The sequence below is a fragment of the Bos indicus genome, chromosome 20 (genome assembly GCF_029378745.1).
Source record: "Bos indicus isolate NIAB-ARS_2022 breed Sahiwal x Tharparkar chromosome 20, NIAB-ARS_B.indTharparkar_mat_pri_1.0, whole genome shotgun sequence".
In the NCBI taxonomy this organism is placed as follows: domain Eukaryota; kingdom Metazoa; phylum Chordata; class Mammalia; order Artiodactyla; family Bovidae; genus Bos; species Bos indicus.
In genome coordinates, this window is record NC_091779.1 from 13,488,634 (window position 1) to 13,505,865 (window position 17,232).

The following is a 17,232-nucleotide window of genomic DNA, read 5'->3' on the forward strand; positions in this document are numbered from 1 at the left end:
GCCAGTACTTTGGCCACTTCATGCAAAGAGCTGACTCATTGGAAAAGACTCTGATGCTGGGAGGGATTGGGGGCAGGAGGAGAAGAGAACGACAGAGGATGAGATGGCTGGATGGCATCAGTGACTCAATGGACCTGAGTCTGAGTGAACTCCGGGAGTTGGTGATGGACAGGGAGGCCTGGCATGCTGCAATTCATGGGGTCGCAAAGAGTTGGACACAACTGAGAGACTGAACTGAACTGAACTGAAACTATAAAAACACAGTAGTGAATCAGGATGTTTTAAGACATATCTTCAATAAAGGATGTAGACCAGTGCATTTTGAGTCTGTAGATCTATTTTCATTTTATTTTTTGCTCTTGGACTGTCATCTCCTCCTGATGTTAGCTTACCAGTAGGGGGCCTTCCATTCCATTTCTAATTTACAACTGACTAAAACCATACAAGTTCTGAGAACTAGAGTTAATCAGACTTCACATAGAAGACTTTATGGATCTCTTTAAGGAGTACTAAGAAAGAACTCTAGTATAGAAATGGGGACCTTTATTTGGGACTCAGGTGAGCTTTACATACTTATTATTTTGACTTTTGTTGCATAAGACTGAGTTCTAGAAAGCTATGAAATCACTAAGAAATACTGAGAGATGTATAGATTGTTATATTGAACACCACTAATTAAAATACAATGACCACAAATGTAAGTCTTTTAAAATAATTTGTACTCATATTTTAGATAATAGAGAATTAATATTTCTCTAAGAATTTAAAATGCCAAACTAAATTTTGGAAAAGATAACACCTTTACTTACTTTGGCAACATTTTCAACTGGTTTTCTCTAAGTTCTAATATTTGGAGTTTAGTTAATCTGCAAAATAAATAAAATAAATCAAGCATCTATGACAAAGATGAAGAATTTAATTAATGAATTAATGTCATCCTCTAAAGATTTAAAGCAACCAATATTCATTGTGTAATTACAATGTGTAGAATTTAGTGTTAAAAATTACACAAAAATACAAAGACAGAAAATACTATTTTTGCTCCTCAGAATTAATGGGGGAGAAGCTGCAATAAATATTTCTAAACATAGCCAAAGTAACTGTCCCCTAATGTCAATCCTAATAAACTTTGTGCATTTTAATGAAATCCTCCCCCAAATTATTAGTCATTAGTAGATTAGAGAACAATAATTTAAGTCTATAGTTTAGGTCTGAGAGAGAAAAATAAAGAAACAAAACAGGACATGGATAGGGAGAAATCCTCTGGCACTTCAGTGATGCACGTTCCAATAAAATTAGAGGATAAATGAGCAGAAGAACTGGTCCAGAAGTGCTTGCTAATGCTGCAAGTGGCAACCATATTAAAATATACAACATATCAGGTCAGCAGGGTGTATACTTTAAACTTACAGAGTGTTACATGCCAAATATATTTCAATTTAAAAAAGTGGTCCAAATGCCAGACACAGAAATCTAACAAGTACATGAAATGTATGTATGTATACACATATGTGTATGTGTATGCCAGCATACACATATGTGTATGTGTATATATGTGTGTACATAGATCCATATATATGTGTATGTATATAAAAATATAAAGCATTATAATGTGGGTCCCACAGTTCACTGGGCTACAACAATGCCCCAAATTCTTTTTACTTTATTCAAGTACAATTAACAAACAACATTTTGTTGGTTTCAGGTATATAACATAATGATTTGATGTCTGTATATACATCGTTGAACATGGCATCAGAAGATGGAGTAACCACTTGAGCTAAAGTTAACCCACGGTTAACCCTTGAAAAACATGGGTTTCAACTGTGTGAATCCACTCATATACAGATTTTTTTCCCAACAGTAAATACTATGGTACCACACAATCTGTGGTTGGTTGAATCTAATGGATTTGGAACCCTGGATACTAAGGAACTATAGCTGTGGAGGGCCAACTGTAAATTATATGCAGAGTTCTATGGTGTTGGGAGGATCGGCACCCCTAACCCCTGCATTGTTCCAGGGTCAACTACATTGTGAAATGGTTACCAAAACAAGTCTAGTTAACATTTGTCACTATACTTAATTATATAAAAAAAAAATGTTTCTTCTTAAGATGACTTTTAAGATGTATTCTCTGAAGAAACTTTCAAATACACAATATAGTATGGTTAATGATAATCACCAGGACTTTGCATGCCCATGATTTATTTTATAAACTGGAGGTTTGTATCATTTGACTACCTTCACTCATTCTGCCCATCTCTACCCACCACTCCACTTCTGGCAAACACCAATCTTTTCTCTGTATTTATGAGGTTGGGGTTTCGGTGGTTATTTTAGATTTCACATCTAAGTGAGACCATATGATATATCTCTCTTTAAGAAGAAAAAAGAACATTGCCATATTAACACATATTTGGATAGCACTTTCTCTAGTAATTAATTTGAACACAATAATAATTTAATACCTACTGTTCATTTACTGATTCATCTTTTCATTAGAAAAATTACTCAGGGAATATAATACAGCAAGAAGCACAAATTTAAGGAGGGAGCAACGGGCTGGATCCCAGAAACACATTTTTCTTTTCTCTAGAACTTCGATTCCAGTGAAGAAGACAGATAAACCAGTAATTAGATCATTTTAAAAATATGTAAGTGCTGAGAATAAAGCATTCTATCTCAAATATACAAAAATTATTCCAATTTAAACTCCTTATTTTTATGTACTTTAAAACCAAGTCTTAAACTACTTTTTTCTTTTAAATTTTCACTGCTTATTTTTATTTGGGAAAATAAATTTAAAGTCAAAATAACAAGTGCTGAAGAAACTATAAAAACTACAATGATTGGAAATAATTACAAAAGAAGAGCCCACGAAACTGTAATTAACAGTATTGCTAAAGCAACCTGTAGTCTGGTAAACTTTGCAAAAGTTTTGTTAACAGCTAACAAGAGAAGGTTTTAGAAGAAACTATAACTTACCTGCCAAAATTAGCTGGCAAGAACTCAAGGAAAGCATCATTCAGATATAACTGGGTTAAGTTTAACAGCTGAGAAAATCCATCAGGAAGCCTATATAAAATAAACCAGGATTTAAATTTAATTCATATGCAGAATTTTAGCTATTAAAATCTAAGAAACAGTCTAACCAACACATGTTCTTAACAGATAACAGCTATCTCTTTTATGAGTGATCCTCAAATTGAGATTTACCTTTTATAATAACTTACAGCTTCAATGTTTGTTTCTTTATCATTTTGTAAAAAGGAAGTAAAGCAGTATTTGTCTCAGTAAGATAAAATCTGCACATAACAGTCAACTATGAATGAACCTCAACACAGAGAAATGTATTTAGGACATGACTATGACATCACCAGGCACTCTTGAAACTCACCTTATCTAACATAAATTGAAAGGACTACATAAAGAATTCTAAACTTTGACAGTATTGACTTTTGTTGTTGTTGCTTAGTTGCTAAGTCGTGTTCAATTCTTGTAATCCCATGGACTGCAGCCCGCCAGGCTCCTCTGTCCATGGGATTTTCCCAGGCAAGAAAACTGGAATGAGCTGCTATATCCATCTCCAGGGGATCTTCCCCACCCAGGGACTGAACCTGCAACTCCCACACTGGCAGGTGAATTCTTTACCACTGAGCTGCCTGGTAAGCCAGCTGACTTTTGCTGCTGCTGCTAAGTCGCTTCAGTTGTGTCGGACTCTGTACGACCCCATAGATGGCAGCCCAGCAGGCTCCCCCGTCCCTGGGATTCTCCAGGCAAGAACACTGGAGTGGGTTGCCATTTCCTTCTCCAATGCATGAAAGTGAAGTTGCTCAGTCGTGTCTGACCCTCAGCGACCCCATGGACTGCAGCCTTCCAGGCTCCTCCGTCCATGGGATTTGCCAGGCAAGAGTACTGGAGTAGGGTGCCATTGCCTTCTCCAGCTGACTTTTAGGGCCGGATAGTTTTGTGTTGCCAGGAGGCTGTCTTCTGCATTAGCACCTTAGCCTCTAAATCACCTGAAGCTAGCACTTTCCACCACCGTAAGTTGTGTAAACCTCTAAATCGCTTGAAGCTAGCTAGCACTGCCCACCACAAGTTGTGTAAACCAAAAAATGTCTTCAGAATTTACCAAATGACTGTTAACAGCAAAACTGTCCCCATTTGAGAACTACTGGTTTCAATTATTTTCCATTTCAATATGTGGTCCCTAAATAATCAAATAAAGATCATATAATTTTATAATGACCAAATGAGAACTAATATTAATAGCTGAATGACATTTAGGGTCATATAAGAACCTATAAATAACTTTGCTTTTATTTCCTCTGGCTAACAAAATAAATTACAGATCTAGAACTTGATGCTAGAATAGTATTTTCAGGTAAAGGTAAAACATCATCTTTACATGTTTGCCTTTACATGTTTGTCTATGTTTGGAAAAACCTTTTAAGTTTGTACATACAAACCTTGAAGTTGTGAGCTTTCAAAGATGTGAACATGCATCTGCAGGTTCAAACCTAAGAGTTCACGTGTCTGGAATACACTGTCATAAGCATGCGTCCTCTACAACTGGTATGGTTCTGTGTACTTTACTGAAGAGTATGATATTTAGTACAGAAGTAGTATGGTATCTTTATTTCAAGCCCAGGATGTGCAGAAGCAAGCATAAAAGCAGCAGTGACGGAGCTGGTAGGACTGTATTTTTCTAGGTACTATACTGTAAGATTAAAAATGTTATCTGTATATTTTGTTTGTTTTTTATGTATTTATGTGTGGAAAGTATTATAAACCTATTACAGTATAGTACTGTATAGTTGATTGTGTTAATTGGGTATCTAGGCTAACTTATGAATAAACTAGCCTTATGAATGTGCTCTCAGAAGCAACTCGTTCATATGTAGGGGACTTACTGTAATTATGAGAAAGCTGGTTTCAACTTTCATTTTAGCTATACTAAGCTATGCTTTACAATATTAATCTTTTGCTTTGTCATTCTATTTTTTCAAAATTTAACAGCTCTGTTACTAGGAAAGCATTCTGCTTCAAGCCATTATGATCACAAAAGAATATGTGTGACCTTTGGTATGTAATACAACCAATCACCTAGCTTTTTCCTTTTTTGTTTTTAGCTTTTTGACTTTTCAGTTTCTCTTATTTTCAAAATTTTGAGTGTGCCACACATTGGATGTGCAAGTGAAGACATTCTTATATTGCACAAGTAACACTGAGCTAAGGAGGCCTAGATCCTAGTCTCATTTTTGACATTAACTAACCATAGGACTTGGAGAACACCACTTGCATTATCTGTATGGATGTCAAATTTACCTTTGTAATATACGGGGTTGGGAAGAGTATTAAAAAGGCTCCTTTTTAATCTAAAACTAAAATTTTGTATAGATTTAAGACTGATATTAACTGTTGATTAAAATGTAGAAAGTAGTATTCTACTTTATCATAGTTGCTTTATTGACATACTATAATTCAACAGAGAAGAACTTACTTGGAAATAGGATTTACACTGGCCTCCACAACTGTCAAAACTTTACAATTTTTTATATTTTCTGGAAACTCTTGTATTCCTAGAAAATGAACAAATAATCATTAACTGTAAAGAATCTATTAATTACAAAGGAGAAAATCATAACAATATTAATAATTAATGTACACTTTACAGATTCAAAATTTATCAACAGAGTAGAATCTCAATAAACTGGCAACACCAATGTCAACCAAACAGAATCACCTCCACAACAATTTCTCTCTTCTATTTCGCCTCTTTATGACTACTGCTCATTATCAGACATGACTAAGAAACTGAACAACAAACTATCTCGTTTAGTTTTACCCTCCTTTCCTTCTCGCTGTTCATCAGAAAATCAGTGCCTTCTCTGTGTGGTGTTAGGGACACAAAATTCAGAATAATCAGCATTCTTTCTGTGTTTTCACATAAAAAGAGGCACTACTTTAAAAAAATTTTCATTGGAGTATAGTTGATTTATAATGTGTTAATTTCTGCTGTACAATAAAAGTGAATCAGTTAAACATATACATATATTCATTTTTTAAAGACTCTTTTCCTATATAGGTCATTACAGAATATTAAGAAGAGTTCCTTGTGCTATACAGGAGATCCTTATGGTCCTTATTATTTATCAAATTTTTATATAGTAGTGTATAAAGAGGCATTACTTTTTAAATCCTGGGTTCCAGATTGAGCTGGCCTCTAATACATATAGGGTAACAAAGCTGAAGGCAAAGCTGAAGATAGAAGAGGTATGATAGAGAATATGCATCAGATATGCCAATGGACATGCCTGAGGCAGTTATACATCAATACTTCTGCAAAATACAACACGAACGTGACAAGTCAAATTATGGTAGAAGTTTCTAGGCACTTAATCTTACCTCAACTTGTCTCAGCAAAAATATAGCAACAATAGTTGAGTTAGCAACAATCCACAGACCAACTTTAAGTAGTACTGTTGTAATCCAGACTAGAGGAATGCAAATTAATAACTTAAAAAAAAAATGTTCCCAAAATTCTATTAATAGAAAACTCATTCCTTCACTAACACATGATTACTCCAAAGGGCTGACACTGGAGGATCACTTAAGTCTCTGTCAACCTCATGAATGTACTATTCTAAGCAAGTTTATTACAGAGCCAACCACAGAATTTCAGATGATGAAAAATGAAATGATACAAAATCATCAACTGGCAAATACTACAGCAATAACTGATCAGTCAAAACTTAGCAATGGATGCTAAAATTAGTGGGTAAAAGAATAAAGAAAAACAATATATCGATATCGTTTCAAAGCTTCTCCCCCAAAACACATATTATTTTTTAAGAGGGGAAAGAGTAAAGAACTCTCACAGGCACCAACCACTTCAACGATTTAAAAGGCAGCAGTTACCAGTATCATCACAGAGCAACTCATCTTCAGATGCACTGAGAAGGGGCGCAACACCTATGTCACATTCCTTCCCCAGACACCAACCTGAATTTAACCATCAGCAAATATCAAACAAATCCACATGAAGAGCAGTCCTACAGAACTGGCCAGTAATCATCAAAACTATCCAGGTTAAAAAAGTTAAAGAAAAACTGAATAACCACCCAGATAAGAGGAGACCAAAGAGAACTGCCTATGGTCAACATATAAACCTACTACTACCATCACTACTACACACAGACATGCAGGCACACAAACGGAAGACAGCTGAGTAAGACTGGGAGGCCATACCATTATCAGTCAATATCACTGCTGTTCTATATAACTGCAATTATTACCAATGGGGGAAACTAGGTGGTAAGTACAAGAGTACCAATTTGTACTGTTTCTTAAAAATGCTGTAACTCTACAATCATCTCAATAACAACTTCAAAAATCTGGGCTCAATGGTTAAGGAAAGATTTTTATCATTGTTGTTGTTATTAAAAGTCAATTTCCCTAAAAGTTTCAAGATGGTTCATTTTAAAGAACTTTTGCTAGAATTTACAGAGTTCATGTAAAGATTCAAATCAGAAAATGTTAACACTGATGGATATCTAACAATATTAAGGAATTACTGTTAGCTGTCTTTCTATAAATTGTGGTTAATAGTAGAGTGGCTTCATCTTGAAATATTTATGTATGAGAGAGATTGTTTGGCAAAGTATGAGGTATACATGTAACATACTGATTGGTATATTACAGTTCTGGTTGATAGGCACATCAGGTTTACTGTATTATTCTCTACTTAGATAATAAGATTTTTAAAAAATGACTTTAAAACAGCTATGGTACTTAAAGGGAAAAAATGAACAAAATGATGGGGAGGAAAAGGTTAAATGTAAGAAATGGAAACTTTACAAATGATAAAAACAATACATCTAAATGAAAAAACCACAGGATAGGATTTAAAGAAGATTAGTCACTGCAGGAGAAAATGTCAATGAGACAGAAGACACAGTAACAGAAACTAGCCATTATGAAACACAGAGGGCAAAAAGTAAAGAAACCCAGTGATACCTGGGACAATGCAGGCAGATTAACGTATTTATCTTTAGAAGTACTTGTTGTGTGAGGGGAGAATCTTTGCCTCTCTTGTGCACTACTGGAATAGGACATGGTACATAGTTATCAGTGTCACTCAATAGCTTCCAAATTCTTTACCAGGGTGGCAATACCAATTTTCATACTATAATACCTATTCATATCTTGTCAACTTTTGATGATATCTTTACTTTTTCCCAATAAACACTTTCTGAGAGGGTTGAACCTCACAGATATAAACAAGACATTAACTAAAACTAGATACTTTACTGATCTTTCCTAGAAAGTGAAAGTGAAAGTCTCTCAGTCATGTTCGACTCTTTGCGACCCCATGGACTATGCAGTCCCTGGAATTCTCCAGCCCAAAATATTGGAGGGGGTAGCCTTTCCCTTCTCCAAGGGATCTTCCCAACCCAGGGATCAAACCCAGGTTTGATCAAATCCCAGGTCTCCTGCATTACAGGTGGATTCTTTACCAGCTGAGCCACAAGGGAGACCCAAGAATACTGGAGTGGGTAGTCTATCCCTTCTCCATTCGATCTGCCTGACCCAGGAATCGAATCAGGGTCTCCTGCATTGCAGGCAGATTCTTTGCCAACTGAGCTATTTTCCTAGAGATGAACACATTTTCACATTTATTGATCTATCTAAACTTAAGTATAGCTGACTTACTGTATTACATCTTAGGTGGACAGAATAGTGATTCAGTATTTTTTTTACAGATTATACTCCATTAAAAGTTATTACAAGATAAAGGCTATAATTCCCTGTAATATAAAATATATCCTTGATGCTTATCTGTTTTATACATGTGTGTGCCACGCTACGTCACTTCAGTCATGTCCGACTCTGTGCAACCCTATCCACTACAGCCTGCCAGGCTCCTGTGTCCATGGGATTCTCCAGGCAAGAATACTGGAGTATGTTGCCATGCCCTCCTCCAGGGAACCTTACTAACGCAGGCACTGAACCTACATCTCTTATGTCTCCTGAAAGGGCAGGCAGGTTCTTTACCACTAGCACCACCACACAGTAGATTATATTTCTTACTCTCATGCCCCTAATTGGTCCCTCTCCCCTCCATGGAGGAAAATCAATCGCCCTGACTTCAGACTATACTACACAGCTACATTAATAAAAACAGTATGGTATTGGCACAAAAACAGAAATACGGATCAATGGAACAGTACAGAAAGTCCAGAAATAAACCCACAGACCTATGATCAATTCATCTACAACAAAAGAGGTGAGAATAAACAACCGAGAAAAGACAGTCTCTTCAATAAACAGCACTGGGAAAACTGTACAGCTACATGTAAAATAATGAAATTAGAACATTCTCTAACACCATACACAAAAATAAATTCAAAATGGATTAAAGATCTAAATGTAAGACCAAAACTATAAAACTCCCAGAGGAAAACATAGGCAAAACTCTCTCCAACATAAATCACAGCAGGATCCTCTATGGCCCACCTCCCAGAATAATGGAAATAAAAGCAAAAATAAACAAATGGGACCTAATTAAAATTAAAAGCTTTTGCACAACAAAGGAAACTATAAACAAAGTGAAAAGACAGCCTTCAGAATGGGAGAAAATAATAGCAAATGAAGCAACTGACAAAGAATTAATCTCTAAAATACACAAGCAACTCCTACAGCTCAATTCCAGAAAAATAAACGACCCAATCAAAAAATGGGCCAAATAACTAAACAGATATTTCTCCAAAGAAGACATACAGATGGCTAACAAACACATGAAAAGATGCTCAACATCACTCATTATCAGAGAAATGCAAATCAAAACCACTATGAGGTACCATCTCACGCCAATCAGAATGGCTGCGATCCAAAAGTCTACAAGCAATAAATGCTGGAGAGAGTGTGGAGAAAAGGGAACCCTCTTACACTGTTGGTGGGAACGCAAACTAGTACAGCCACTATGGAGAACAGTGTGGAGATTCCTTAAAAAACTGGTAATAGAACTGCCATAGGACCCAGCAATCCCACTGCTGGGCATATACACCGAGGAAACCAGAATTGAAAGAGACACGTGTACCCCAATGTTCATCGCAGCACTGTTTATAATAGCCAGGACATGGAAGCAACCTAGATGTCCATTGGCAGACGAACGGATAAGAAAGCTGTGGTACATATACACAATAGAATATTACTCAGCCATTAAAAAAAATACATCTGAATCAGTTCTAATGAGGTGGATGAAACTGGAGCCTATTATACAGAGTGAACTAAGTCAGAAATAAAAACACCAATACAGTATACTAACACATATATACGGAGTTCAGAAAGATGATAAGGATAACCCTATACGCAAGACAGCAAAAGAGACATAGAACAGTCTTTTGGACTCTGTGGGAGAGGGCAAGGGATGATCTGAGAGAACAGCATTGAAACATGTATATTATCATATGTGAAACAGCTCGCCAGTCCAGGTTTAATGCATGAGACAGGGTGCTCAGGGCTGGTGCAGTGGGATGACACAGAGGGATGGGATGGGAAGGGAGGTGGAAGGGGGGTTCAGGATGGGGAACACATAAATCCATGGCTGATTCATGTCAATGTATGGCAAAAAACACTACAATACTGTAAAGTAATTAGCTTCCAATTAAAATAAATTTTTAAAAAACATAAAAAAATAAAAATAAAATGCAAGTCAGATTATGCTCTGAATGACCTGACTCAAACCCTTCCAAGTGATTCCACTTGAATGAGAGTAAATGTCAAAGCTACGGCTCTACATTGTCTTTTTGCTCCAAATCCCTACCTTTCTGACCTCTATTCCTATCACTCCCATCTTGCTCACTATGTTTTAGCTACTATAGTCTTCTGTTTCTCATACATGCCATGGACACTCTCACCTTACAAACTGTACACTGGCTGTTTCTTCTTTCTGGTACATTCTTACCTTAGATATCTGCATCACTAACTTCCTCACTTCCACCAAATCCTTGTTCTCACTTTCTCAATGAGGCCTAAGCTCAATGCTTGTGTTAGCTTGTCTCCAAAGACGGCTCTTTCATCCTCATAGATAAAGTATGCATAACCTGAATTTTATCATGAATTACTTAATTCTTTAGCAATTTCAACTACCTGTTCCTTTTTCATTCTCACTTGACTTCAACAGTATTCTTTCTTTGTCATATACTCTTGTCATAAAAATTTGACTCTGTGGCTGAAATTTAACAAAATGAAGATACTATTAAACGTGGCTATCCTGCTCAGATTAATCTATTTTGGTTATACATTAGAGTTCTCTTTTTACTGCTGAGAAAGAGAAAATACCTCCTGAAATCTAATCGAAGAACTAGCCTGGTACCATCAGCTAGTCCTTGGTCTTTCTATGAACAAGATGCAATCAAAGGGAGACCTTGGTATTTCCCTGTTGAACTAAGCAATTTCACATAATACCAATATTAAAGGAGGCCACTCTTTAACCACAAGAGATCAAGACAAAAGTGTATTTGTAATCACGACTTAACAAAGACAAAATGTGAATCTTGTCCAAGCCATCCCTTCTTCTAACGTGTGACTGCTGCTGCTTTAGTGCTTATAGCTTTAGCTTTGCTCTAATCTGTCCTCCCTATAGATAACATTTATTAATATTCTCAGTCACAGAATTATACTTCTTGACAGCATTCCATCCATAGCAAACGCTCATATTCTTAAATCCTCTTCCAATCATCAAGTACAAGCCCAAATCCTGTAATAAAGTCTTTTAGCACCCGCTGCGACTCGCCTTCCATCCCCATGGCTCAATCACAGGTAATCCTGGGGATCTTTGTTTGGAGGGCATCAATATCCCTCCAATGACCCAAATGTACAATGTAAGTTAATAGTGGTTCTTTACTGTTTCTGTGTTTTAAAGACTATGGTAACAAATAGTACAGAATGTAACACTGATTTCCAGTCAAGAGTCTGAACCAGAAATTGCAAACTTAAATGACTATACTGGCTAGGGGATAACAGATGTATGGTTAGCACCAGGTATAACACAGTGAGTGCTAAGGCCTATGGTAAGGCACAGTGACTGTACACCCCACTTATGGTCTACATTAACAACACACTTAGCAGTGACCAGTGATCACCAGACTACGTTTTTTAAGTTCCATGTCAGTTTAACACATGATTTTTCTTCTTTTGTTATCTTAAATAATCTGATTTATTAAAACAGCTGAATTTAAGCAACATTAACTATTAAGCAAATCAACAACTTTAGAAATTTTAAAACAGAAAAAAGTAAGTGACTTCCCCAGTAATCAATAATCCCTTGTAATCAATATAACTTCTTTGAACTTAAAAGTGAAGAGCCTTTTCCAGTACTTTGTCCCCAATCATCAGATTTTCTCAGATTCAAGGAACTGCTTCCTGTTTTGACCCATAAACGTTCAACCCATTCTTTCTGAATGTTTTGACTCAGTTTTAAAAAGGCATAATTAACCTCTCCAGCATTCCCGTATCAGACAGAAAGATCTGAACTACTCTTTCTGGTTTCTCTGCATTAAAATTCCTAGTTTCTATTCAGTGTGCTTTTATAGAGAGAACTGATAGCTAGATAGTCTTCGTTTCTTTTCTCTCTCCATCAGCTTTCTCTATCAACCCCTTTTGCAAATTATTTTAATCATCATCTCTAATAGTCTGCTCAAGAAAACAGGCCAGGACTTCTCTGGCAGTCTAGTGGCTAAGAATTCATCTTGCTATGCAGGAGATGTGGGGGTTCAACCCCTTAGGGAACTAAGATCCCACATGCTACACAGTGCAGCAAAAAAGAAAAAAAAAAAAAAAGAAGCCACATGAACACAATGGATGTTAAATGTTAATTTCTCTAACACCAGTTGCTATTTGCAGTGACTTGGCATAGTAGCCTGGTGAGATTTTCCTTTCTTTAAAAAGCTAACAATACCAAAACTTTAGACAAGAAAAAGGACAAATTAACACTCGTAAATTAAGACTTTAGTTTTATTATCAAATGATAAAAAGTGAATTCCTTACAAAATGAAGACAAATATCAACACCTTAAATTTATATACTTCCTGTATACACACTGGTCCACAATGTGGTTAGCAGTCTCATGAGGCAGAACGGGAAGTGGTAATATTGATGAAATTATGTATAGTCTAACTGAGAATGAGATTAATTTCCAAATATAGCAACATGGCAAATAAAGAAATAATGATCAGAATACAATTCAATTTTTCTCTTTCTAAACAAATGTTTTAATCACTAAGCCATATTACTTGCCAGTGAGAAACACTGGAAGAAATATTAGAATATCAGAAACTAAGAAAATATGAAAGTAAAGAATCCTAAAACAAGTGCTTTTAAATAAATACAGCTTGCTGAAACACTAATAAAGCATGCCACAATGTTTCCTGCCTCCTTCCAAGCAGGGGTCATATAGATAGTAAACATGAAAAAAATATGTTATATTAAGATAGAATATCATTAGATTGAACTGATAAAAACACCTAAAAGGATAAGAATACTAGAACTTGGATACAAGATTAAAGAATCTTATGCAACATTTAACATAATGAGATGTTGTAACAGAGAAAATATTTAGGGGTATGCTGCTGCTGCTAAATCGCTTCAGTCGTGTCCGACTCTGTGCGACCCCATAGATGGCAGCCCACTAGGCTCCCCTGTCCCTGGGATTCTCCAGGCAAGAACACTGGAGTATATTTAGGGGTAATTCAATTTTCTCATTCAGAATAAAAGATGGAACTCATCCATCTCTAACATAATGGCCATCTTAATACTAAATAAAAGTAATTCCAAAATTTGATAAACACTGCTTTCATTTAACATGCTATCCTTTCTTTTAAGCAAGCTGTTAACTTAAATGTACAAATAATGAAACTCAAAATTCTCATAATCAACCACATCATGCTGTAATATGTGTAATATATTCCTGTTTTCAATAATGTAGACTTGGAGTTCTCTGGTGGCCTAGTGGTTAGGATTCTGGGCTTTCACTGCTGTGGCCTGGTTTCAGTCTGTAGTCAGAAAACTGATATCCCACAAGCCATAAGGCACAGCCAAAAAGTAATAATAATGTAGACTCATATAAGCATATACTTGAGGCTTACACAAGTTAATTAAAATACTCTCAACTCTATAAAAGTAAAATGGGTTAATTACATCAGTCGTAATGATGACTATTAGATTAGGAATTAGAAGTACTAGAATTTTTGTCAGTCAAGGAATGGTTCTGACATAATCATAGTTTCTTGTCTCTCTTCACTTACTTTGTTCATCATCAATGAAATGCAGTTGCATTTAGACATCAGTTTAAGACTAAGAAGAGAAGAAAACAAATAAAAGGCAAGGGACTGATTCTGCCATTTAAAAAATAGATGCAATCACATAGAAAGAGAAGAAAAGAATAGACAAAATCAGCTTAATTTTTAATGAAATAAATTGTAAGATTTTACTGATAACAATAACTAATGCCATTCTCTTTCAGAGAAGAATACTTAAGTGCTTATCCTAAATCTTTTGGTCACATAGAAATTCTAACTCTTCAAAAAACACTCACAAGCTGACAGAATTGTACAAAGCAGGTTTTCAATAATCCACAAAGAACTGCTGAAGCTAGAATGAAAAAAAAAGAAACACTACAGTCCAATGGGTTGTCATAACTCAAACACGTTATTCTTTGCATGAAAGTCTAAGATACTGATTGAATGATGTTGTAGGGCGTAACTGCACAATTCTCAAGTTTAGAGAAGTCTGGGGAATTACTGCATTTTCAGGAGGAGAATAAAGCATGTACATTATTGAGCCAAGGAACAGTTTCATACTATGAAGACTATTAACATTGGTTACTAGCCTTTGTGTATGTGATTTTACCCTTAACACCAAAAAGTAGAAGAGATAACCCTTCAGAGTAGAAGGTTACACTTAATGACTTCTAATGTCACAGTTCCAAATTTCTACAATGCTACTTAACTGTCAGTGTATGTACAGCTACAATGGTAATGGATCAAGTTCATTTTCTTTGGAATTTACGCAATACTTGCCACTCTATTAAGCATGAGGAATGGAGACAAATTTCAAACTGCCCTTGAAGAAGCTGAGGAAATTAATTAACCTAAAATAAAATCATGAGAAGAAAACTCTTAACAACTAAAAGTCAGCTGATCTGAACTCTACAAAAACAACATCACAAAAAGATGGACAAGCTGGTTTTAAAAGATCAAAGAGACACAACTGAAAGCTACATGTGATCTTTAACTTGGTGTAGGTTGGGCAAATAGCTAAAAAGGGCATTACTAGGCAACAGGGGAAAATATGGTGTCAAATTTCTTGAGTGATAATGATATTGTGGTTATGTATAAGGATTTCCTTGGTCTTGGGAAATGCTTATTCTAATATTATTCCAATATATTGTAATATGCTCACTCTAAAATTTTTAAGTGTTACTTCTCTCTCACTTCAAGGTAAGGAATTAACAATTTGGAACATCTCTTCCACACTTTAATGTTCAAACTAAGCACACAAAACCAAGACAATGTACCCCAAGAGAACAGTGACTATGTCCTTTTACTTTTCATCATTAATTTGTAATCCAAGCTCCTAATAAAGTATTTGGCACAGAGTAGTCTCTCAATAAGTATTTGCTGATGTTCAATTCATTAATGTAGCACAACTTTTTTTTAAACTTTAACATTACACTGTAAATATTTTACGTCAGTATCATTAGGAGCTACATTACAGTCCATGCTTACAGATGATTCAAAATGTGTTATTAACAATCGACATTACAGCTACTTGTTACTAGTTTCTCATCATCACAAACATGGCAGTAAATATATATATGAAAAAGATTTAAGGACACAGATGTGCATGCACATATCCACAGCATTTCAATTAAAGCTATTTAAAAATGTTTATACTTATTCTTCACTTTGCTTTAAATTCTCATAGATTTATACATATATATAAAAAAACTAATATAACAGACTGCAATCTGACTTTTAAAATTCTTTTTTATCTGGTAAAATACAAAAGAAATTTTATTTATTTAACATGTTCCTCAAGCACAAAAATTTAGAAAGAAAGAATCTTACCATTCTTGCTGACATCCAGTTCCCTGAGATTGATGAGATTTGCAATAGATGCTGGTAATGCTGTTAAATCATTATCTGGCAAACTCAGTTTGTGTAGAGACTGACAGTTAAAAAGTTGCTGTTGAAACAAGGTAGAGAAGGATGTTGATTATTCCTTCAGTTTCCTTAAATATTTCATTTATTAACCGTTAGAAAGACAAATATTATTAACATCATTAAAACTGAATGAATTATACCTACACACATACCAGAGAAGACCTCTTATTATTTTATGCTATTATATATTTGAATACAATTGGACTACTCAGAATGATTTATATCCTCACACTTCTACCCTGGGCAAAATGCACTTAACAAAATCTAGCATATGGTGTATTTTCTGTTAGGGTCATAAGAAATAAGTGGCTGCTAAATCTAGTAAACTAAAAGGGCTTCCCCAATGGCTCAGATGGTAAAGAATCTGCTTGCAATTCAGGAGACCCAGGTTCAATCCCTGGGTCAGGAAGATTCCCTGGAGAAGGGAATGGCTACCCACTCCAGTATTATTGACTGGAGAGCTGCATGGACAGAGGAGCCTGGTGGGCTATGGTCCATGGGATAGCAAAGAGTCAGACACAACTGAGCAACTAACCCTTTCACTTTCACTTTGGATCTTATGTTTCAAGTATCCTTATTCCAAAATGTAAGTTTATAAGCTGAATTTATATAAATTCAAATATGTAAAATTGGTTTTAAATGAATTAAAATATAGAACTCTGATTTGAGAGAAAAATAAAATAAGGGAGCAAACATACTGTTATGCTAAAATCACAATAATGAAAATGGGACTTAAATATATTTAACCAAAGGCAGTAAGTACCAGAGAAGGTAATGGCAACCCACTCCAGTACTCTTGCCTGTGCCTGCAAAATCCCATGGACGAAGGAGCCTGGTAGGCTACAGTCCATGGGATCTCGAAGAGTCGTACGCGACTGAGCGATCTCACTTTCACTTTTCACTTTCATGCATTGGAGAAGGAAATGGCAACCCACTCCAGTACTCTTGCCCGGAGAATCCCAGGGATGGGAGCCTGGTGGGCCACCATCTATGGGGTCGC

At 35.7% G+C, this 17,232-nt stretch overlaps 1 protein-coding gene across 10 annotated transcripts in view; it reads right to left on the bottom strand.

Moving 5' to 3' along the window:
* The window catches only part of ERBIN (erbb2 interacting protein), a 130,359-nt gene that overhangs the window by 56,788 nt on the left and 56,339 nt on the right, over window positions 1-17,232 (bottom strand). For all 10 annotated transcript variants that reach the window (XM_019982799.2, XM_019982794.2, XM_070774610.1 and 7 more), the window contains exons 4-7: window positions 16,137-16,254; window positions 5,507-5,585; window positions 2,989-3,078; window positions 810-866 (exon numbers count right to left, since the gene is read on the bottom strand). In XM_019982799.2, coding sequence (XP_019838358.2) covers window positions 810-866; window positions 2,989-3,078; window positions 5,507-5,585; window positions 16,137-16,254 — 344 coding nt within the window. The remainder of the gene's footprint in view (window positions 1-809; window positions 867-2,988; window positions 3,079-5,506; window positions 5,586-16,136; window positions 16,255-17,232) is intronic.